Source organism: Macaca thibetana, chromosome 12 (assembly GCF_024542745.1).
Source record: "Macaca thibetana thibetana isolate TM-01 chromosome 12, ASM2454274v1, whole genome shotgun sequence".
NCBI classification, from domain to species: domain Eukaryota; kingdom Metazoa; phylum Chordata; class Mammalia; order Primates; family Cercopithecidae; genus Macaca; species Macaca thibetana.
In genome coordinates, this window is record NC_065589.1 from 54,256,517 (window position 1) to 54,282,172 (window position 25,656).

The 25,656-nt window shown below is 33.3% G+C and overlaps 1 protein-coding gene across 10 annotated transcripts in view; it reads right to left on the reverse strand.

Moving 5' to 3' along the window:
* Positions 1-19,689: 19,689 nt before the first annotated feature.
* The window catches only part of GULP1 (GULP PTB domain containing engulfment adaptor 1), a 307,310-nt gene continuing 301,343 nt past the window's right edge, over positions 19,690-25,656 (reverse strand). For all 10 annotated transcript variants that reach the window (XM_050751834.1, XM_050751837.1, XM_050751828.1 and 7 more), the window contains one exon: positions 19,690-21,668. In XM_050751834.1, coding sequence (XP_050607791.1) covers positions 21,597-21,668 — 72 coding nt within the window. In that variant the 3' untranslated portion in view covers positions 19,690-21,596. The remainder of the gene's footprint in view (positions 21,669-25,656) is intronic.

A 25,656-nucleotide genomic window follows, 5' to 3' on the forward strand; every position in this document is an offset into this window, starting at 1 on the left:
GCAAATAGTTTTATAAATAAGTTATTAAAAGCACAGGCAACAAAAGTGAAAATGGATACATGGGATTATATCTAAGTAAAAAACTTCCACATAGCAAAGGAAACAATCAACAGATTGAATCAACAATCCAAATAACAATTGGTCAATTGATCTGCATAGACATTCCTCAAAAGAATCATACAAATGGCCAAAGAGTATATTTTAAAATGCTTAACATCATGGAAATGCAAATCAAAGCCAAAACAATGAGATATCATCTCACCCCAGTTAGGATGGTAATTATCAAAAGGACAAAACACAACAAATGCAGAGAAAAGGGAACTGTTACACACTGCTAATGCAGATGTCAGTTAGTACAGCCACTATGGAAAACTATATGGAGGTTGCGCAAAAAAACTAAAAACACAACTACCATATGATCCAGCAATCTTACTGCTAGGTATGTATCCAAAGGAATAGAATAGATATCTGCACTCCCATGTTCATTGCAGCATTATTCACAATAGCCAAGATATGAAAACAAACTAAGTGTCTGTCAGAAGATGAATGAAGTACAGTATATATACAAAATGGAATAAAATTAATCCACAAAAAAGAATGAAATCTTGTCATTTGTGGAAACATGAATAAGCCAGGAGGACATTATATTAAATGAATTCAGACAGGCACAGAAAGATAAATACCACATGTTTTCACTTATATGTGGATGTTTAAAAAATTTATCTCATAGAATTAGAGAACAGAGTAGTGGTTACTAGAGACAGGGAGTGGTAGTAGTTAATGAATACAAAATTACAGCTAGCTAGAAGGAGTAAGTTCTAGTGTTCTATGACACTGTAGGATAACTACAATTAATAATATACCATCTATTTTCAAAAGCTAGGGGAGAGAATTTTGAATATTCCCAACACAAATAAATGACAAAATTTTTTTACATGACACATATGCTAATTACCCTGATTTGATTATTACCCATTGTATACATTTATCAAAATATTCTGTACTACATAAGTATAATTATTATGTATCAATTAAAAATTATAAAAAAGAAAGAAATTGTAAGTTTTAGAAGGAAGAATTTATTGATATGGGATTGCTCTTCTGTGGTCCATAAATTTTGTAGTTTAGACAATTTCATCATGTCAATGAGATAGTTTTTAGAAGCTTCAAGAAAGTGATGGCCTTTTGCAGGAAAATATACATCAAAGAACATTTGTAATAAACAGTGAAAGAAGATACAAGGATCAGAGAAGTGCTACTACAGCAGATAAAACATGTAAGCCCCCAAAATTCAATCGCAATGTTCCTTAGAATCACCTAGAGGATACCCCATTTACTAAAGTGATAGAAAATATGGTATTACAGATAACAATGAAAATAATAGGACCTCCAAATAGAGGTCAAGTACAGGCATTTAGCCATCAAATGGAAAACACTGCAATTATCATAAAGAGCAACAAGGCTGGTCTCTTAGGCAGATGTTCTTGACATGTAAAAGCTATGGAAATGATCAACAAAACATGGCATCCCTGTGGTCAATGTAAATGGTTAACCAAAAAGAGTCTTGCTCAGTCTACAAATATGGTCTATGGTCAGCCAGAAAAAATGTTACCAAATCTATAGTTATCAATATAGTTTTACTCAATCAAGAGAAACTGAGGATAATCAGCTTCTCCAATAAAAATGTACAACCTCTTAACCAGCATCAATAATTGAGCAAGTTTTTAGAACCAGAGCCCATTGACTGAAGAAAGGGTCAAATCCTCAGGAGTAAAGACTCTGTGACACCACACAAAAAATATTTACATATAATGATATTACTTGACTTTTACCAAAAGTATTTGCTATGGTTTGAAAATTTGTCCCCTCTTAAACTCATGTTGAGGCTTAATCTCTAATGTAATGGTATTAACACGTGTGGCCTTTAAGTGTTGATTGGGTCATAAGGTCCTTGCCCACATGAATGGATTAATCTATTCATGGATTATTGGATTAATGGATTGATGGGTATTATGGGAGTAAGTTAGTTATCAAAAGAGTGGGTCTGTCATAAAAGCCAATTTTGCTTTTAGTCTGCCTCCTTGCCATTAGATGCCCTGTGCCACCTTGTAACTAACTCTGCAAAGTGTCTTCACCAGCAAGTAGGCTAATACCAGATGTGGTCCTTTGGCCCTAAACTATTCAGTCTCTAGAACTGTAAGAAATATATTTCTTTTCTTTATAAATTATCCATTTCTGGTATTCAGTTATACTAATAGAAAACAGCATATGACAGAAAAGGTACCAGGAATGGGGGTATAGCTAATAAAGAATACCTGAAAATGTGAACACATCTTTGGGATTGGATAATGGACAGAGGCTAGAATAATTTGAAGGAGAAAGCTAGAAAAGGCCTAGAAAGCTGTAAACGGCACATTAAGGCCGATTCTGGTGATGGCTTAGAAGACAAGAAAAGTAGGCAAAGTCTGGAACTTCTCAGAGATTACTTAAATAATCACAACCAGAATGCTGATAGAAAGGTGGACAATAAAAACATTCCGATGAGGCCTCAAATGGAAATGAAGAACAGCATATTCGAGTCTGGAATAAAGGTCATCCTTGTTATAAAGTAGCAAATAACTTGGCTGCATTGTATTCATACCCTAAGGTTTTGTGGAAGGCCAAACTTGAGAATGATAAGCTAGAATATCTGCCAGAAAAAAAATCTATGCAGCAAAGAGGCTGTGTGGTTACTTTGGCTGCTCATAGTGAGCTTTGGGAACAAAAAGATGATTTAAAGACAGAATTTATAATTAAAAGGGAAGTAGAATGTAAACATTTGTAAAATTTACAGACTAGCCATATTAAAAAAAAAAAAAAAAAATCCTGTTAGGATGTGGCCAGGCAACCACTTGCCAAACAGATTAGCACTGATAGAAGAGAGTCAGAGGTTATTCATCAGAACAGTGGGAGATTTCAAAGGCATTTTAGAGATTTTCAAAGCTTCCCCATCCATCACAGACACAGAGAACTAGGAAGGCAGAATGGATTTGCGGAACATGCTCAGGCATCCTTCACAGGCTTCCTAAAGCTGCTTTGGGACTCTGCTCACAACATCCCAGCACAGTGCTCCTTGGCTGCCAACACTATGAACCTTGGCAGCACCAAGTTTGGGCTCAAGTGGGCTCAGATGCAGCTTGGGCAGTGGCTCTAGAATTAAGCATTGGTATTGTAAACATGTTGCTAATTCTAGAGGTGTGCAAAATGCAAGAACTGTGGAAGCATGGCAGCTTCCACTGAGATTTCAAAGGATGCGTTGAACCGTTTAGAGGTCCAGACAGAAACTTGCTATAGGGGCGGATTTCAAAGGATGCATTGGACCACTTAGAGGCCCAGAGAGAAACTTGCTCTAGGGGCAGAGTCACCACAAAGAACCTCCACTTGAGCAATGAGCATTAAGTGTGTGTTAGAGCTGCATCACAGTGTCCTTGCTAGGTTAATGCCTAAGGTAGTCATGGAAGCGGGCCCACCGCCACAACTCCAGAACTGCAGAGCCACAAGTTTATGACCCCAGCCAGAATGCTGAAATGTGGGCCAAGTTCAGAAAAGCTACAGGAGTGACACTGCCTGAGATTTTGGGTGCCCAACCCTGCACTAGTGTGTCCAGAGGAGGACCTTTTGAAGGTGATTGGACCATGAGGGCGCTGACCTCATGAATGGATTAATCTATTCTTGAATTAATGTGTTAATGGATCAATGAGTTATCAAGGGAGTAGGTTAGTTCTCATGACAGTGGGTCCGTGACAAAATGCCAATTTGGCTGTCTCTCATGAGCTCCATTGCCATGTGATGTCCCATGCCACTTCAGGTCTCTGCAGAGAGTCTCCATCAGTGACAAGGCCCTCACCAAATGTAGCTCCTCAGCCTTGGGTTTCTCAGCCTCTAGAGCTCTAAGAAGTAGATTTTTTTTTTTTCTTTATAAATTACCCAGTTTCAGGTATTTAGTTACAGCAACAGAAAACAGACTAAGACAGGATCTATGGCCAATTACTTTAGTAATTGTACACTGAAGAAAAAAAATAACCAAGTATTTTGAGGAAAACTGGACACAAGAAATCATCATGGACCCTCTGTTAGAGTGAAGGTATCTGGGGTCTTGCCATAAATGAATTCCTGGCCAAAGTTCAAGTTCCAATGAGTCAATTGAGTTTTGGGTCATTTCCCTGGTACACAAATTTATAATTTGTTACTAAGAAAAACCCCAAGGTAGTTCCTTGGCATGTGGGGTTGGAGATATTGCACTGATGTAAATAAAGTTGAATCCATTAAACTATACAAGAGAGTAAATAAAAAACTATGAATATTGAATTCTGAGAGAGCAGTGGGTAGGAAGATTATATGGTTTGGATCTGTGTCTCCACCAAAATCTCATATTTAATTGTAATCCACAATGTTGGAGGTGGGACCTGGTCAGAGACGATTGAATCATGGGAATGGATACTTCATGAATGGTTTAGCGCTATTTATTCAGTGTTGTTCTCATAATAAAGTTCTCATGAGATCTGGTTTTTGTAAAGTGTCTAGCGCCTCTCCTCTCTGTCTTCGTTTTGCTCCAGTCATGTAAAATGTGCCTGCTTCCCCTTTACCTTCCACCGTCATTGAAAATTCCTTGAGGCCTTCCCAGAAGCTGAGCAGGTAGCCAGCATCATGCTTCCTGTACAGCCTGCAAAACCGTGAGCCAATTAAAGCTCTTTTCTTATAAATTATCCAGTCTCAGACATTTCTTTATAGCAGTGTGAGAATGAACTAATGCAGGAGGGAAGTCATTATTTCCATCCTTAAAGACCTAAAAGATGCGAGTTAATTGTCCCACCAATCCCATGTAATCCGACAGTCTAGACTTTATCAGATAGATTCTGGTAGATATCAGTGCCCTACAACAAATTCAACCAAGCAATGGTCTGAATTACAGCTGCTGTGTCAAAGCGGATTGGTTGGGGTTCAGGTAAATGGCATGTTTTTTTTTATCTGGAAAATGGATACTTTCCCATTCCACTGCCCAGGAAAGCAGGCATGATGGCAAATCTTCCAAATAGACAGAGCTTTGATGTTATATCTGGTCACCTGCTTCATGAGAAAAAGACGGTGACTTCTGGTAATAATGGATTCAAGCTCACAGACATGGTGATAAATGTGTTTTTGGTCAGAGATCTAGAAAAATATTAAAAGATCAATGACAAGATTTGTGTTTAAGGCATGTGGGTAGCACTAGGATATTGAGCATGAAATGTGAAAATAATTTTATTGCCTGTTAACAACCACTGGAAGAGAATTTGCATGGAAGTGGCAATAAACAACCAAGTAGACAGAATGACTTGGCCAGTTGACATCTGCCAGCTTTTATCTTTGGCACAGTGGGTAAAAGAATACAGTAGTATAGTGATAGGGAAAGATGATATGCATACATTCAGAAGCCTAGGTTTCAGCTTTCTAAGGCTAATCTAGCTACTGCCATTGTCAAATGTCCAATATGTCGGAATAGAGAACATCCCAAATTCTCTGAGCTGGTACCATCCTCTGAGAGAACAACTAGTATTTGATAGCAAGTTGATTATATTAAACCACTTCTACCCTGGAAGGAGTAGAGATTCATCTTGACTAAAATCAACATTTATTCTGGATAAGATTTTACTTTCCTTGCCTTTAAGATCTCAGGGCTTTAAAAGGATTTGCTCTATTGACAAGGAATTCCTGTATAGCATCACATCAGACAAAGAGTCAGACTTTATAGTAGAGAAGGTATAGCAGTGGGCATACAGTAGTGGTCCAATCACATACTGTACAGCCCCAAAACTGCTGCTCCTATTAGCATGACGGTGTTTTGACAATGCACCTAACAGACTATTGTGGAGATAATTCCCTGTGAGCATGAAGAGCATTCTCCAGGTTGTAGTGTATACCCTCAATCAATTGTCATTATCAGTGATGTGTCACTGATAGGTAGTATATATGGTACTTGTAACCAACTGGTGAGTAAGTATGATCCTGCCTACCCTTACTCCCAGTGGCCTGCTTGAGAAATGTGTCCTTCCGGTTTGTGCAATTATTGGCTCTGTGGCTTCAAATGTCTTGGTTCCTGATGAAGATACACTGCCATCAGGGAAAAGTCAGGAATTCCATTAAACTTTAAGCTATTGATGTTATCACATATTTGAGGCTCCAAGAGATCTTCGGAAAAGGAAAGGAATCACTGTCCTGGTAGAAATAATTGCCATTAATCTTTAGGTGGAGTTAGGGCCACTGTTACACAATGGAGGCAGGTGATCAATTGGGGCATTGCATGGTAATTCCTCTGCTCAATTTTGATGGTAATAAAGTAGCAGATATAGTCTAAAATGAGCATAGTGTCCAGGGTCTTAGTCTTTCCAATAATGAAGGCCTTGCTCACCTCAATGAGGTGAACATTTAAACTGGAATTTATTTACTTACAATAGAAATTTAGAACGGGTAGTATTACCAGCTGTGGTATTGGGAGTTCTTAGTTTTTCTCGTTAATTTTTCTTTTGCGTATTTTCTCAGGGAAAGAGGACCAACCGGAACTGTGGAGGAACGTTCTCAAATGGATTAAACTTAATAGATGTCCACATCTCTCCAAAAGGATGTTCCCAAGAAACTTGTATTCCCAATTTCCAGAATTGTTGCCTTCTAGTGGCTCATAGTTAAGTCTTTCCCCAGGAAAGACTTTAGGTGGGAAGCTTCCTCACCCAGAGTAACTGCCACTCTGTGGAAGCAAATTGCACATCATAACTAATGCATGAGAGGGTACAGAGGACCAGTTGCCTTCTGTCAATCCAGAGTATCTATGAAGAGTCATTCCAGCTCCAGAGCTCCCTGTCAAATGACTGAAGCTACTGTTACATCAGAGTTCAACATCCTTCTCTGCCCGACTCTGCATCTTCTGCTCTGCATAGGTGTCATTAAAAAGAGCAATCCCCAGTGAAACATTTGTATGTAAATATCCATCTCAGTGTCTACTTCTTAGGGAACCCATCTTGTTACATCATTGTATATTAATTTCTTTAGCATATATTTAAAATACTAAGCAGAATTTCCCTGATGTCAATCTGTCTCTCACCTGCCAATGCCCCACTTTCAAAAGTGCAAGTCTTCCCCTGGGTGATGCTGCTTGGAGTTAGTTACCCTAGGCCTTTATGCCATGCTTTCTTCCTAAGACTATAGAGTAGTGGGGTAATTCCCCATTGGTTTCAACTACATGTAAAAAGCTGCTGCTAACTTATCGTTTTTCCTGGTTGTGAATATTCATGAAATCTCTATTAAGTGATGGTTCAACAGCCCAAAGTTAGCAGCCTCATGTGTATTCATTGTTTTATTTTCTCTGATCTGTAGTCCGGTTTGGGGTTGTTTACTCCATATCTTCTATTTTGGGTACTCTATTCTTTAAGAATTCTCATTTTTGTTTTTTACACAAGCTTCCATATGTTTGCTAAAAAATTGCTGCTCAATTCTGACTTCATATAAGAAAAGCAGCTCAGTGGTTTAAACCCGCTGAGAATGCCTCAAACGTAAGTGTTTAGAAAGCTATGTAAAATCCATTCAAATTTTTATTGTTCCTTTAATAGCCATGTCCCACACTGGCTGGTTAAAATATTTAAAAATGCTTCTGTTACCTCAATTAAAATTAATCAAATATTTTTCTCAGATCATAATTACTTTTGAGTAAATATATAATTTTTAAGATACAACAGCAAAAAATCAAAGAATGATGAAAAGATAGGTGAAAATAGAACTGTAAACCAGGCAAGAGAGTTCCTAAAAAACCAAATGCTTACTAATAAACTTCTGTTTATAGTAGTACTGTGTCAGACACTGAAAGTGATGCAAAACGTATAGTTTGTAGCAGTTTAGTAAATAGCTTAGTGACTAGATGGAAAGGCAGAAGATAGAACATAAAACAGCAATAAATGTAAGAATTCAATAAAATCCAAGTAGAAGTAGCTAAAACTATATGAATGTGAGAAAAGTTTTACCAGTGAAAGAGAAAGACTTTGTACTTGTAAAGAAGGGAGTACTAGAGTCATGGAAATCAAATACTCAGATTTTCAAAAGGGAGAAATATAAGGACAGTACATTTAAGCCAAATACAATTACTTCCTGCTTCTTAAGCCAAATACAATTACTTCCTGCTCCGTCTCTCTACCATGCTCAAGGAACCAAAATTGGACAGACACTCTGTCAGCATTTACAGTTCAGCATATCTGAGCTGCCCAAGTACTCATAGTTGCTAAGAATTTTAGCCAAGTTTGGTTTTGGTTTGAATTCTTCCTTGAGATAAATTTCAAACCATAGAAAAAGCAGAGCGATTTTGGCTTACCAGTAAGACAACGCAGATTATACTTTGTGGGACTCTTGGTTCTCTCGCCACGCTCAGCACAAAGGCCTTTGGCAGACACAGCCCCATTTCAAAAACCATTCTAATGGCTGTCATGACAGGGGAAACCCTTCCCTAGACCAATAGTACTGTTTTCAATTATGTAGGTCTTGCTATGATTTATTTAGTTCAAGACAAACAATCCTGGAAAGATTGACTCTCACTTTCATGAAAGATACCATATAGAGCAAACAGGCAGCTAAAAATTGCAGAATATTTTATGGAACAGACAAAATAAAATTATTCTGAAAAAACATATCAAAACAATATTTCATTATATCATTTTATGATATTTTAAAAATGGTAAAATAAATACAAGTTTATAAGAACTTTTATATTAATATCTTTAATGCTTTATTGTTATTGTCTAAAACTCAGTTGAGCCATTAAGACTGTCATTGCTGTAACAGTAGCTTTACATTCATTTGGTATTTATAATAATAGCTATCAATTATTCAGTACCTGTCTAATTTTAAATGCTTTACATATTTATTTTCATTTTGTTTTTAATTTTATGACTAAATATTGCTCATATTTTCTTGGTAAGGAGTTGGAGGCATAAAAATATTATGTAACTTTTCTAAGGTCACAAAGTTAGTAAGTCTTGGTGGCATTTAATAAGCATCATGGATTACATTACTGATGGCCAACTTTTTGTTTCCCTCCTTGTACTGTTACACTTTATATCCCTTTTCTGCTGAACTCAGGAGTATGCATGTGACTTACTTTGGACAACAAAATAACATGTCTTCACTGCTGAGCAGAAGTGATCTGTGACTCTGCCAAGCAGAACTGCTGAGTCAGCATGTGGCTTGCCATGCTTCTTTTCTTTACCACAAGATCAGTAATGCCCCAGTTAGAGACAGCTTTTTACTTGGTGTAGAGCTTCCTTGGAGGAGAATAGCAATAACTCAGAATGAATTTGTAGTGTGAGTGAGAAATAAACTTCGTTGTTAGCCTCTAGTACATGGGAGTCATTTGTTGACACAGGGTATCCTTGCCTGACCTTGCCTCAAGTAGTTTCCTCAACAGAGTCAACAGGTAGAATTCACTGTGACCTAAATTAAAAGGCCTTTCCATGACCCTTATATTGATTCCTCCTGAGTTGTTCAACTACGAAAATCTGATATCCCCAACTTAATTAAAATCTTTTTGAGGGTAAATATAATGTGTTAAGTTTATAGTTTCATATTTCCCTGCAGAAATAAAATTGATCTACTCAAAATATTTATGTGGCATCTGCTGTGAATGAATAAAATTTCATTCATTTACTTTTAGCAGCTTTACTTTTTTCGTTTTTAATCTATGACCACACAATGGTATATAAATGCCATTTTCTCTACATGGCTTTAAGCATATTAAGTACCATATCTATTTACTTAACTTCCCAAGGTGCTTGGAAGACAGTAAACTACTCTTGAATTGAAATAGACAGAACCTTTGGGATAGGATTGTAAAATATCATTTTGTAATGTTTTGCAACTTTAAAAAATCTAGTATGTCTATGGACTTCCTATAAAATTAATGCCTACTCAATTCTGATTTGATTATTACCACTTCTATATTTCTGAATCTACATTTCTCTTCTAGGTTTTAGACTAAACAGGCTTTTCTTCTAGTGGTGGGCCTAAAGAAAAATGGGCATTTCTCCAGTTAATTTTCTTATTCTTGTAGCTATATTTTAAAAAATATCTTGAGTTCCATCTTAATAAAAAATCTTTAATCAGTAAACATTTAAGTTATCTCTCAAGTAGCTGTTAATATTTGTACAATAAACTTTGAGAAATTTCAGAACGGTTTTAGATTTACAGAAAAATGACATACTACAGAGATCCCATATACCACACACATCTTCCCCTATTATTAAAATCTTACATTTTTTAGTGTACTTGCTACAATTAATGAACTAATACTGATGCATTATCATTATTGACAAAAGTCTATAATTTATTGAGATTTCCTTAATTTTGCCTAATTTCCTTATCCTGTTCCAGGATTCCATCAGTATGTCATATTACATTTAGTAATCATATCTTCTTAGGATCCTCTTTGCTGTGACAGTTTCTTAGACTAACCTAGATTTTAATGGCTTTGATGATTTTCAGTAGTACTAGTCAGCTTTTTTGCAGGATGTTCTTCTGTTGAGATGTGTCTGATCCTTTTTTTTTTCTTATCATTAGCCTGGATTTATGGGTATTGGAGAGGAAGTCCTCAGAAGTAAAGTGTCATTTCATCATATCATATGAAGAGCATGTACTATCACTATGATTGATAGTTTATCAGGCTTCTCCACTGCAAAGCTAATTTTTTCTCCCCTTAGTGTTGTACTCTTTCCACATTGTATTGTAATTGTCTACACATCGCCCATGCTTAAGGAGTGATGAGTCATGCTTTACCTCGTTGATGGCAAAGTATCACATAAATTATTTGGAAATCTTCTGTATGGAGTTGTATCTTTTCTCCTCAATTTATTCAACCACTTCTTTATCAATATGACTCATGGATTATTATTTTAAAACTTGGGTTATAAACCAATACTACCGTCTTTGTTGTTCAGATTGTTCCATCTTTAGACAATGAAAAGTTTCTCAGTTGACTCTTGTGTTTCTTTGACATATCCTCATCATCGTATCATTTCTTCTGTTTCTTTTTTTTAAAAAATAATCTCTTATTTTCAGATGCTACATGATGCTCCAAACTCATCTCATATATTTCCCTCCCAAAACCTAGAAACAGCCTATTTTCCAAAAAGCAGATTTGTTTCTTTTTTTCTGATCACCACGAGGGAGAGTTCCTGTTGCTCCACATCCTCAACAGCAATTTTCAGCATTTTGAATTTTAACAAAATATCATTATAAAACATGGAAGTTTTAATTAAGAAATGACTAATATCATTAAGAATAGCCAATGTCCTGACATTTTATATTTTTTCTTCTGAGATTTGTTAATCCAAGTAAGTTGCCTCAAAGTCAATTTCAGAACATTTTAACATTCATTACTACGATAAACTCAACACATTATTATCACTGTACTTGAATGTAATTTTTACTATAAAAAAAGTGAAAACCAAAGTTACAACTAGTAAAGGAATTGTGTTAGCATACAGTATCTATAGGTTTTAAAACAAATTTAACACAGAACATAATTCACAGTCTATCACATGATCAACACAATAAAATTCACATTTGGCTAAATTTTAAATCTCAGTAGAGAAATCTATTGTCCATTAAATTTAATAATAATAGTGCCATGTATTTTACAATTATTTATAATTTACAGAACATTTGTATTCATTGGTTATTAATATGACAATAACTTTGATATTAATACTTTTTAAATTTTTAAATAAATATTTTTCCTATGTATATTTTTTGAGATGGAGTTTCACTCTTGTTTCCCAGGCTGGAGCGGAATGGTGTGCTCTTGGCTCACCAGAACCTCCACCTCCTGAGTTCAAGTGATTCTCCTGCCTCAGCCTCCTGAATAGCTGGGATTACAGGCATGCACCACTAAGCCTGACTAATTATCTACTTAAATAAATGTTACCTTCTATTTCTTAACATAAGAATTTAAAAAAAAATTTGATTTTCTTATTTTCATCTGTCAAAAGTGTTTGATTGTCTATAAAGTAATGTGGAATATTAGAGAAACAGGACTATTTATTTCAATAGGAAAATGTCTACACCTTGTGGATTTCAGGTTATTCACCTGAAAAATTGTTTATGCTGCAAGTTTGCATCTATAGGCATGAAATCACAATATGGGTAATCAGAAGGTTCTGTTAAATAATTTACATCATTTTATGTACATTGTGAAAAACTCGGGGAGCAGGATAGTAAATCCCTTCATCATAGGACAAACAGATTATTTTTCCTCCACAAAATTAACTCAGCGAAAGATAATGTATAAAGTTTCCTGGCATTAATAACCCATATATAGAGCCAAATTAGTAGGTGATCAAAAAGAGCATCCTTACATAAGTAAAATAAATTTTTAAAAGTATCACATATAGAAAATTAGCTTTGTGTAGCATAAATATATATATATAAATTAAGAAAATCATTTTGCAAATTTGTCTTTATAAAAAAACACAAAAATATGTTTAATGAAAACATATATATAAACACACACACACACAGGAAGAAAGAGAAAAAATACATGGAAACTAAAAAAAGTTGCATGTAAAGATCTCATTACAAATTAGTGAAAATATACATACTTCTTGTTCTTTAGGAAAATACTTTGTTAAACACACTGGTACTGGATTTATAACAATTAGTATGGTTAAGAAGTAGCATTAAAATGATAATTCTCAACCAAAGATTGTATGTCAACCTAAAATGTACCTTACTTTAGTTTTTGTTTGTGTCTTAAAGTTGAAGTTCATACAAATGCTGAAAAGATAGTGGCCCTATCTGACTTTCATCCTGAATTTGTCTATAGTATTGCTATAAATATTAAATAGAAACTTAGAAAAATCACACTTTTATATATTCCTAATTGCCTTGGCTCTAGGTCATATTAATTCACAATTATGAAGTATCAAAAAAGTTAAAACTAACATGAAAATGCCTGGACAATTATGTACTTTACAATGAGAAAAATGTTTCTGTATTGTGACCTATGTATGCTGGCATATTCTACACAAAGAAAAGTTTTCATGTTTTATGAGCAAAATTCACTTAGGCAGAATAGATACATTCATCTGCAAACCCCAGCTTGATTAAATATATAACTATGGTGCTTCCAACGGTCTTTCGTTTGAGACCCCGTATCTAAGAAAAATGTAATTATGAAATGCTGTTTAAATGTTTAAACTGTCTACTTTAAAACCACATTACTGTAGTTTGCTAATAACCCTTCTATATTATGCTGATCTGTAACTTTTAAAGCCACATTTTTAACTCAAGTAGTTGGCATAGCTTCTATTGCAATGAATTTATTCTGGGAAGTCTGACTGCCATGATTAGTGGTTTGACTCCAGTATTTCAAACATACTGCACTAAGTTCCCACTGATGTACTTGTGGTTTCACATATACCAAAGAATATTCTATGATGAGTGCTGGATGGAAAAGATTGTTCATCTGACAATAATCTTTCTAGCCACATAGACATACCACAATCTCTATCAGTAATCTTAAATTTCGGCAGTGATAGATAAACACTATTCTTGCCAATATATATTCATTATTTATACAATTTTCCTTTGATGACTTTTCCTTTAGGAATTGAAATTTTTAAAGAATGTGTGTCTAAATTGTTTTCAGAATGAATGCTCCAAGCTGTTTTAATATTTGGCTTAGAGCAAACTCGAAATCACATTTCTAAAAACTTCAGTTCTGTGTGTATACTTTTGGAGAGAGAGAGGCTTCTCACTGGAAAGGAAGCATAGCCCCAGTGAAGAAGTAAGCAGGGTGCAGACATTTCAATTGCCTCTTCAGAGTATGTGCAGTTGAAGCACTTAAAAGGATTAGTAAAGGACAATTACTTGTTTTTTCTTCCACTGTATACCCACTGGGGAGCATAGACTCCAGTTGGCACAAAAGGATCACATCAGAGAAGTCTTTTAACATAAAGCATCTGTCTTAAGTATTAAAAATGTGACTTCAGTTTCCCCTCTTGAATACCATCACAGCTGACCTTTTCAAACAGAACTGAAGTTTCTCTCTGCTTTAAATTGCTCATTCTCATGAAGAACAATGATGAATTAATGCATTTATTTTAATCTTGGTTGGCCTTTCTTAAGAGCAAGCACATTCCAAAATAACTCTCTCGTTCTTTAAATCCTAGTTACATTGTTTCATATTACTACCCAAAATGAATTCATTATTATAATTTTCCTGCTAATTCTTAAAGGAAAAGATCACTGGTATTTGACGCAAGTTATTTATATGAAATAAAAATACTATTTTATTGAACAGACTAATAAAAATCAAAATGGTAAAACACAGTTTTTCTTTATTATTCCATTTGTTTTGTTTGTTGTTGGACAATTTTTGTGCATAGCATTTTTGAACACTTTTGTCCAATTTTCCTTTGATTTTCGAATTTTTAGTAGGGGAACAGTGCGGGAAACAATCTGGTTTTGATGGAATCTCAAATTTTTGTGAGTGTGTGTGTTCTAAATAAACTCAACTAGGTCATATGACTCATGTGCTTTCCATGGTCTCATTGACTTTATTTTCTGTCTAGAAACTATTTAATAAATCTTATTTGATCAGATGGATATTCTTTACTGCTTCTTTAACAAAACAAAGTTGAACTGTTTGTTAAGAAGTACTGTTTTAGGTTTCTTTCTTTTTGTAAATTATTTTCTAAAAAGTTGAAGAGTTTTGATCAATTTGCATAACATAATAAATACTTGAGCCCTTTGTGGTTTTCAGGGCCAGCTGTTTTCTCTAGCTTCAGCTCTATGATTAAGGATTAAGGGATGCAAAATGATGAGAAATGCACAGGGCAATGCTGCCTTTGGAAGATTTAACACCATGCTGAGGACTTTTATATTCTCTGCATTTCCCTTCCCTTTACAGGTAAAATAAACAAGAAAACTACCAAAAAAGCCATTCAAAGAGTGTAACTCAACATGTCAAAGGCAAGTTTTATTTGAATCTATTTCAAGAAAGTATTCTAATATTCATATTCACACACATTACAAAACCTAAGCATATACATGCAAGTTCCTGAGAAATCCCAGTATAGGACAACTTCTCTGTGAATCTAAATATTTCTATCCATGTGAGTACATGTAAGAATACTTGTGTTTTGGTGTTTCGATGTAGTATTATCTTGTATGTTTCAGCTTTTTTTTTTCTTTTTTCTTTTTCTTTTTTTTTGCTGGCATTTTCAAGGTTTAATATTCACTTGGAAAGAGGGGGAGCCTTAGAATTCTTTTGAGACATGCCTTATTCATCTTGAAGTCATCCTGAAAATGTGACAGGCCATTAATACTTTTGTAGAGAAACACAGGCTCCATTTTTCCAGTGTAAATATATGCTGAGGTCTGTCTTTAAATGTGTACCTAGGAGTAACAAAGGTTGAGAAAAGAGAGAATGATACTTTTGCCCTGCATTCAACTTTGAGTGTTATGAAGAGAAATAGTTTACATAAAATATTTCTACAATAAGGAGATTCAAAGGCTTGAACATTTTTGTGGTCCCTCCTGTCCTTTTCTCCAAGACTATTATTATCTCTAATTCTGAGCCAGATACACTATTTACTTAGAAGCCATTGATTCGATATTTATTTACAACTAGTAGGCAAGTTAAAGAATGTAAAATACATGATTCTTCTGATAATTGTTTTTTAAATCTTAGGTTTATTTGGGGGAATTTCTTCCTTTTTCTTTATGCCAAGAATGGCTAATGCTTGTGAATGTCAAGGGACATAAAACCCCATTACATGAATTTCCCAAAGTCAAAGAATGTTGAATTAATGCTGTAAGCAAAGCTGTGACATCAAAGCATAGAGTGCTACAATTTAGTTCAACAGTTCCCTGTAGATCTGGCTTTGTTCATTGTAAGTAATCTTTTAAAAAGTTACTTAAAATTTCAAGAGCTGTATGGCTTAGAAATTTAGAAACTCAAGTGATTTCAAGGAAGGAATATTTGTTTTTCTAATTGCCATTGGTGGCTGGATGTCATGAAACAGTAACCAGCTTATTTTTAGCAATTTTTCTGTTTAATTCCTTTTATGTAGAAAAGACAACAACTGCAGGCATTATGAGGAAACTAGGGGAGATTAAAGAGAAATCACTGTAGAAACAACTTTTCAGATAACTGCATCATTCTTAGTACTCCCTGGTCCGAAAATGGTTCAACTTGTCTGAAAAATGAAGAGGTCAAATATGTGCACACAGCCACTTTGCCAAGTGTGGGTAAGTTGATATCTATGAAGATTTATGAGTATCCCCTCACTACCTGTCTCCTCCATTCCTTGTACTGTCTAGCCTGACTCAAGTTTATTTTTCTTTAGTTAAAGCAGCTACTAAGAATAACATAAATAAAGAACTGAATAGTTAAATGGAGTGTGTATGTATGTGAGAAAGGAGAGAGAGAGATTAGTATTTAATTAAAATGTACCAAAATGTATCTGTATATACTTCTGACACATGACTGCCTATTTACCTAATGATACTGATACTAAACAACTGATTTTGAAAAGTATATAAAAATAAAAATAGACACAAAATATTGGAAAATAATAACAATTTTAACTGGGTTCTAGAATTATATGATCTTTTAAAAGCATGGTCCAGCCATAAAATTATTTTATTTTTTCCCTTCAAAATGTAGCCAAGAAACAAACATCTATCTTTGCTTTCTCTGCAGGAAAGAACCAGTGTCTGGATTAGTTCCAAGCCATCCAGACAGCTATTTCAACTGGAACAAGTGACCTTTGGAACAGACTAGAACATAACAGCCTGGCCAGACAGAGGGGAGGGAGTAGGCAGTTGGGAAGGACCCCAACATGTTCTTCTGAAAGCTCATTTGAAATAAGAGGACAATAAAAAGTTAAGGACAGAAATATGAACTTAAAAATATGTCAAACCAGTAAAACCTGTGTGACCACAATATGGGATTCAAGAAAAGTTAGTTTTTAGCTGTCATTCTTTCATATACACGCTATATATATATCTAACCCCGTGAGCACGGGCCCTGTCTCTTAATTACATAACATTCATGTTTGAATCGTCATAGCCTCTTTGACACTAAGTAACCATTATTTTTTTTTTCCTCTATCAATTGGGCCAGACTTCCTTAGTCTATGATTCTATGGTGATTGTTAGACAAACTTCAATAATTACTAAGAGATTTATTTAGCAAATTATTGCTACAATAGAAGTTAAAATAATAATAAATATTTTATTGGAAATTAGATAATGGTTATCTTCTCCCAACATTTATTTGAAGGCATGCTGTTCTTTTCTAAGAGAACATAAAACATTTAAGTTCACATCATTAGCAAGAAGCATCTAAATAAATATGCAATCTTTTAATGAATGCTTTTGGACAAAGTGTTGTACTTGGTAACAAAGAGGAAGGATGTCAAGGCAATACTTTCTTCAAAATGGTTGAAAAATGGAGAGCAAAGCTTTTTAAAAAATGTTTTATTAAAAATACAAAAAGAAAGATGTTTCTTAGACAATATCTTATTGATTTTACAAAATATACTATCATAAGTTGATTATGTCCAAGGTACTAAGAAAATATGAGATTTCAGAGTGTTCTTTCTTGGAGAACTTTGTTATTCCAGCAGGTACTGGAAAATATTTTTAAGAAGACAACTTTTATAGCTTCTAATCAGGCCTTCTTGAATGAAAACATAAACCTTTAAAAGTCTTAATGAATATTCCAAGGTGTCTATAGAATTGCTTGAAAACTAGAAGATTTGGTTCAATGAACTTGGCATGTAGATCTGAATGAATGCCAAAAATATAGCTAAGGTAAAGAAAATAAATTTTTACAAAATTTGTGTTACATCGTCTTGGTGGTACTATTAACTGACAAAAAACACAATGTTAATGATACAGAAATAAGAAATTTGGTTATTTCAATTTATCATGTAATGTCAGAAAAATGGAAAGTGAGCCTTTAATCTCAACTCCTTCTTAAGTATGCCATTAGAATTGGCATAGTATTGATTAGAAGTATTGATTAGAAGCTAAGAAGTAGAGCAGAACAAAATGAATCCAGAGAAAGACAATACTGTCTGCTACTTACATAATATTCGTATTTCTTAAACTGTATTTTGAAAGCAAGAAAATAGACCATGAATGATTTTAGGAGGTTGTGTTCTTGCTAGATTAAGAAAATCCCACTTGGAATTCTAGAGAAATTATGCTTTTGGGGAAGGAGTTTCATTAGTGGATTATCATGGACCTTAACAACAAAAGATCAAAACACAAAATAAATGTACAAGAATTAAAGTTTGTGTCAAATTTGTGAGATGGACATTAGGGGGGGAGATTTTAAATATTTGTCTGAAGTTTTATAGGAAGAAGACACTTTCTGCATGAGACACAGGGGTCCAAGGGCAATTCCAACTGTGACCATCACATTTATGAGCTCCCTATAAAGGGTGTAGTTTAGGTGGAGTCTGAAATTCAGTTGTCAAAAATGACTCCAAGATTCTAAAAGTAATTTAACAGAGGATGAAGCCCAAAATCATGAGTAAATATTGAATCTGGAAGCATATGTGGAAACATTGGAATAGAAAAACATTAACAGCCAGTTTTTTCAGGGTTATGCTAAGTAACATAAAAACGAATAAAAAAATCAGTATTTAGAAATGCAACATATTATCTATCAGAAATCCTACTGAAAATACATTCCCATAATATTATTCATTTTTTAAGGAAAAATCCAAATCCAAATAAAAGAACAAAAAGAGATGAAGAAAATTTTTGCCATTGGGCTATTCTGATAAACTTCACACTGGATGTCTGATAGCTGACATCAGCCAGTACGAGGTACCCAGACTTAAACATGCTTAAATATAAGTGTTCCTGGGGAAGTTTTTGGTTCACACAGTGTTGTAATACATATTGGTTTTTATTCATTAACTTATATGCTTCTCATACTTTTACTTTATGACAATAAACTGACTGAAGTCAGGGATCCTGTCAATTTAACGCTACCTGCTAACACATGTTAGCAAACTTGCTAGATGTTTTCTTACCCCATAAAGTACATGTTATTCATATAAAGTGAGTAATAAATGAATTTTATGGAATGAATTCATGAATTGTTCCTTGGTGTTCAAAGGCTGTGCATGTGAGTCCCGTGTCCATAAAATACTTAACATCGTGTTTTAAATTGATTCAAAACTTCTTCATGATTGTACTCTTAGTCATAATCCTCATCCTATTATCAAGTTCCACCTTTATAAAACTGTCGGCCAAGACACCCTTTGCATTACTGCTAAGTTAAAAAAAGCCTCCAGTTATGAAATTGATATTTACATAATACAGTTTTTGCACCAGATGCTTCTGGTAAAAGGAAGCAAATCATGACCTCTCTCACCAGCAGGATCAGTCCACTGTTTTCACAACTGAATGACATTTGCTCATAAAGCTAAAATGTGTGTGGGCTGCAAGAAATGAAGTTAAAGGTGAAGCCCTTTATTTCTTCTTTGCCTTTCTCTCTGACTCTCTCCCTTTCTTTTAGCTCCATTTATGATCAAGAAAATCTGTTACATAATTAGCTTCAGAATGTGCCTATATTAATTACAGATTATTTAACAAATGAATTATGCAATTTAATTTATTTAAAATCATTTATTTTCAGGAAAACCAAACATATCATTGAGTTTACATAGAAATACAATTTTCAACCAGATCTTCATAAAAACGCACTGGAGAAATAAATGTTCATAATTAATGACCAATTATGTACTATTTCACCATGCCAGTAGCAGAGTTGATTACCATTAAAAATTGGTAAAGTAACAGATCTTAAATGTGCAAATACCATCTCAGTACTCTATTGTGTTACCACTGATAATAAATGGCCACTAAATATATACCTATTACATAAATCTTTTTAAAGTACAATAAAAATACAAATTCTATCTGTTAAAAAAAGCCACTTATATGGCTTCTAAACATCCTCATTATACAAATTCCAAAATACTATCTGACAAACAAAATTATAAAGACTCTTCCTTATGAAACATATATTGTCCTCTAATTAAGGTACAACTTAGCAGATAAAAGAAACTAAACAAGAAGGCTCATATATACCATATAACATTAAGGAAAAACAGACAAATATATATTGCATAAGCATATTTGATTTCTTTTCCTAGTGAAAATGTACCTTTAACACTTGAAGAAAATTCCCATGAGTAAATGATAAATCTATTTTTGACGGTTACCCCTAATTTAAGTCACATTTTCATTAATTTAATTTATTTATCTTATAATGTGATGAACCAAGTTAGAAATTTTGATCATAAATTTTTGCTTTACTGAGTACAAATTAGTCTGTTATGTAATGGGTAAAGGTATAGGAAACAAATATTTTTAAAAGTCTAAGTTCATCAGCACATCAAGAATGAAATGCAGGAGAATTTTATTGCTCATGTTCAAGACTAAACTGAGCAGTAACAAGGTTTTTTTTTAATGAGATTTTTGACTTTAACAAAACAAATACAAATTGAATTTACCAAATAATATTGATAATTCATACAGAATGGGTGTCACAGATTTTAAAGTATCAAAACCAATGGGGCATCACAAAATAAACTTTGGTGAAAAATATCTTCATCAAAGAAGAAAATATGAGAAGAGTAGTCCTTATGTAGTGAGAAGAAATATATTTGGTAAAGTAAATATGGATAGTAGACACTGAATCTATAGATAGCATATATTCCAAATGTTTTTTAGGGAATATCAAATCAGATGATGCTTAGATGTTATAGTAATATAACTTATCTCATTTGGAATGAAATTTAAAGTTTTTTTAATAAATAGCAAATTTTCATTTTTTCATTATCTTTATAAAACAAATTAAATATTTAGAGTATAACTGATCATAACTAACATCACCTTGCATTTACTAATAAATACTCTAAATACATTTGGTTTATTATTGGAATTTATATCCTTATAATTTTACCTGCTAGAAATTAGTGACCTTGTGGCATTATGTTTAAAGTTTACATTTTCCCAGTGATGTGAACAGTATTTATACATAAAATGACATCTGTCTAATGAATAGTAACATGTTTGTTGGTTTGAAAACAGACCATGTTTAGTTTGGCATTGGCATATCTCTTCAGAATTTAAAAAGTTATCTTTAAGGTATGGCTTTTGGGAAATCATTAATAAACCAGCAATCTGGAAAATGGATACAAGTTTCAAGATGCTAACTAAATAGAACTCAGACACAAGGCAGGTATTTGTATAATATGTCTTTCAATTACAAATTCATATACAGTAGAAACAGAAAGGAACATAAAAGTATGATCTACTTTACAGTAAGTTGTTTTTAAAATAAAAATTATAGATCAATAGTGAAGGTGAGGAAATTTAACTGAAAAAAATTTCAAAATATTAAAATATTCAAAAACATATTGGCACATGAATAATACCTATCTTAAAGTAATAATAAATGACATGTGTATAGAAACACATTTAACATGAATCAGGATTTCTTGTTCTTGATGTCAGCACCTACTGTCTAATGGGTCGAGACAAAATACTGTGCCTTCAAGAGTTAGTCCCATTTTGAACCCCTCCTGTAAAACAGAATAAAATCATTAATATCCAAAATGCTCACAGCAAAATAAAATAAAATCAGTGAATAAAAAAGACTACGCACTGAAGTTGAAATATTCATGCTTTGATCAACTAATAATAACTATATGTAAAATGTTGACTTGTTGAATTTTTATATAGGTGTATAAGCACTGGTAGTTCTTTCAGACCCATTAACACTTTAATGTTTTAAATATATGTGAGGTTAGCATGCATGAGAGACAGAAGAAAATGCATAAAATTAAGACACAGGTTTCTTTTTCAGGAAAGGTTAGTTACTACATCATTCTATCACAAATGAAATCTGTTAGCTTTAAAAATTATTATTAACTTAAATATTATTAAGATAGTTAGACTTCAAATTGATGAGAGGTTCAAGATATCCTGATGATTTTCACCTTTTCTTCCCGGTTAGCACTGACCAGAGCCTTGGTAAAATACTTCTTTTAAATGGAATGCCATATCCTCTGTGGAACATACAACTGCAGATTATTTTGCCATGGAGAAAACTTCCCCTACTAGCCTTGCTGTCGCTTGTAGCGGACTGGCTTCTTTGATTCCTACTCTCCCTTGCATATTTTAGAAGTTGTCTTTGATTTATTGAGTGTAAGAACACAATTGCTATGAAAGTGTTTTTCCACCAAGATTTTGAGTTAAAAGTTAATGGCAAAGGAGTCTGTCCTTCTCCACTCCAATCTCTCTATTGTTTTAATTGCATAATATAATTGAACTGCGGGTCATCTCTTCTTACCACCTTTCCTCATTCCTACCCTTTCTTGTAAATCTCTACACATGGGCCTACAAAAAGATGAAAAGCACAGACTTGCACTGATCGATGAAAGTGGAGGTTACATTGTAAATCTCCTTGTAGAAGCAAATGTGGTAGTGCTCTCTATATACTCTACCTTTTTTTTTCTTACTAACAGAACTGAAATGTTTCAGAAAGGTAATTTGTAATTTCGAGTGGCCATGTGACACATTATTGGCAAATAATATGCAGATAGCAGTGTATTCCTAAAGAAAAGAAAATGCCTCTTAAAGGTAACCATTGGTTTTCACCTCTGCTTTGGGTGTTTTATTCAATTAGACTGACTATATTTACTTGTATGTTAGCTAATTGTGTATCTTTTTGCATCTCCCCAAATTATTTTTATTTAGAATAGTTATGTAAATGTTTTTATCTTTCTCTAAATCCAGTGTAAACATCATCATATGGAGGAGGAAGGCAGTTACAAAGCTGTAAGCCACACTTTGTTATTAATGTTCAAAGAACATTCTTCATTATGTTTATAGCACAGAGACTACTACTATACAGCAATATAGTGATGTAATCATTGTGAAAGTTTTTCAGAAGTCTTTCCAGTACCTGGAATACAATCTTTATTTAGTTGAGTAAATATGAGAGTACTTATCATTATTTTTTAAAAATCTGTTCTTATCACAAAATACATTTTGTCATATTTATTTATATTTCTCAAACAGCCAGCAAATACTTAGAAAAATAAATACTTCATAATACTGTAAGTAAACTTTTCTTTAAAATTATTTTATTTGGATATCTGAAGATTTGTGTATTATGTCATCTTCTGGTATACTATAAATGGTAGAGAGATGATACATTGATAGACAAATAATGACAGATAGAAAGAGTGTGGAAATGTTTGATACCATATGGTACTTTTAAATTTTATCAGTTCATTCTGCTAGTAAACCAGTATCACTTCAATTACACTGAAAATACTATTTGTCAACGTGTTATCAATATTGGAAAAGCAGAATAGCAGTCAAAGTAAAATAGAGGTTAATTACTATTTTAATAATAAAGTGTTAGTATATGATTTACGATAATATCTATCTCTATATTGACTTTTTAGGGATTCTTACATAATATAAGGTTTGTTGATTTTCTTTTTTCCTAAGATAAAATTTCCCACACATTTCCTGTCTTCTTCGTAAGTCCCATTTTGCAAATCACAATTTAATAAACTCCAAATCATTCCATATCCTCTTGAGCTTCAAACCTCTTAATAAAAATGATACTTTATTTATGCAGTGATGGGAATTACCATAAGCTAATGTCACACAAAAGAATGATTAATTAAAATATTATTCACCATAAGTTTTATATGTAATATTTTTATGAATTTTCTTATTTTGAAATAGAAAAGCATATCAAGGAAGGAAAAACCACTGCACTTTGAGGTATGTCTTTTTTTCTATCTATAGAATTTTAAAAATGATTTTAATGATAACATGAATATCTATATATTTATGCCATATAGTTTTCTTATGTAAGTAATTTATTACATATATAGTTTTCTATCTTCCTCTTTTCATCTTTGCAGACCTTGATTATTCTAAATTCCCACAAAACTAATTTATTATGACTATATAAAATGCTATTAATTTTTACAATGATTGCTTCCCAGCATTTTAAAATTATGAATAATATTGACTAGGTATTTTTATTCATAGAGATTGAACACATTTATAATTACTTTTTCTTCAGAATAGATTGCTTTAAAGTTTTGATATCAAATAGAAATAAAAGTATTAATAACAAGTTACTCTTTAAAGAGATTGCTAGGCCATAGTTACCTCTGAACTAACTCTGGCCTGCCAACAATTTACAGTACTTGTTTTATTACACTTTCATTTGTATTGATTGATTATTAGTTTAAAAAATAATCTGCTAGATTAAAATGGCATTACAGTTCTTTATTTGATTTGTATGTTTACTTTGATTAGACAGAACATGTCTACATATGTGTAAGCCACTGGTGGTCTTCTTTTGTGAAGCTTTTTTATTTATCTGTTGATTCTTTAGTTTCCTAGTCATTTGTCTAATTGCTTTAATTACATATATGTAATGTATTTATATATTTTTAGACAGTAAATGTTAAAAAATTGGATACTATATGTCTATATTTTTCTTTTTCTTATAAAATTTTCTTATCAATTCAAAAGTCTGATGAATATTCAGTAATATTTTAAACATCTTAAAATGTTGATTACTTCTGAAATTTATCTCGGCATTTGCTGTAAGTTTCAGCAGTACATTGATCTTCTCCCAGAGTACTAGCCAGCTGACTTAACACCACTTGTACATGATTTTTTCATCCTTTACGAACTTGCCATGCTTGTTTTTTAATGTATTAAATTATTATAGCTTACATGTTACAGTGTGGCCTATCAATACTATTCCACTTAGCTTCCTGTTGGTAACATGTGCTGGACAGTTTAAATTATGTCAAATCAAATAGCTACATTATTGATTTCAAATAAATGTTTAATTTTCTAACTGCTTATACTGAAATATGGTTTAACATTTCTGCATAAATGCTTACATGCATGAGACATTTCTGTGATTTCAAACTTAATAATTCAATTCTCTTAAAAGTAGCTTAGTCACAATACTCTAAATGAAAGATGAAAACTAAATGTCTCACTAAGCTTATTAACTCAATATGGTATTCACAATCCACTGCACTATATTAAGTTTTTATAGGATACGCAAAAATATAGTAGCTACATGTGTGCATTAGATTCATTAGGCTAGCAAGATTAATAATAAAAGCCATCATAGAGTTTAGATGAAGAAAATATTATTTTACTTTTGTTAAAGTGACCTTGCCACTAAATCTTGGACTAAAAGAAACAATCATGGCCAGGTATGGCGGCTCACGCCTGTGGTCCCAGCACTTTTTGAGGCCTAAGTGGGTAGATGGCTTGAGCCCAGCAGTTCAAGCACAGTCTGGGCAACATGATGAAACCCTATTTTTAACAAAAAATACAAAAATTAGCCATGCGTGGTAGTGCATACTTCTAGTCCCAGCTACTCAGGAGGCTGAGGAGGGAGGATTGCTTGAGCCTGGGCAGTGGAGGTTGCAGTGAGCCAAGATCACGCCACTGCACTCCAGCTTGGGTGGGGTGATAGAGTGAGATTCTGCCTCAAAGAAAAGAAAAGCA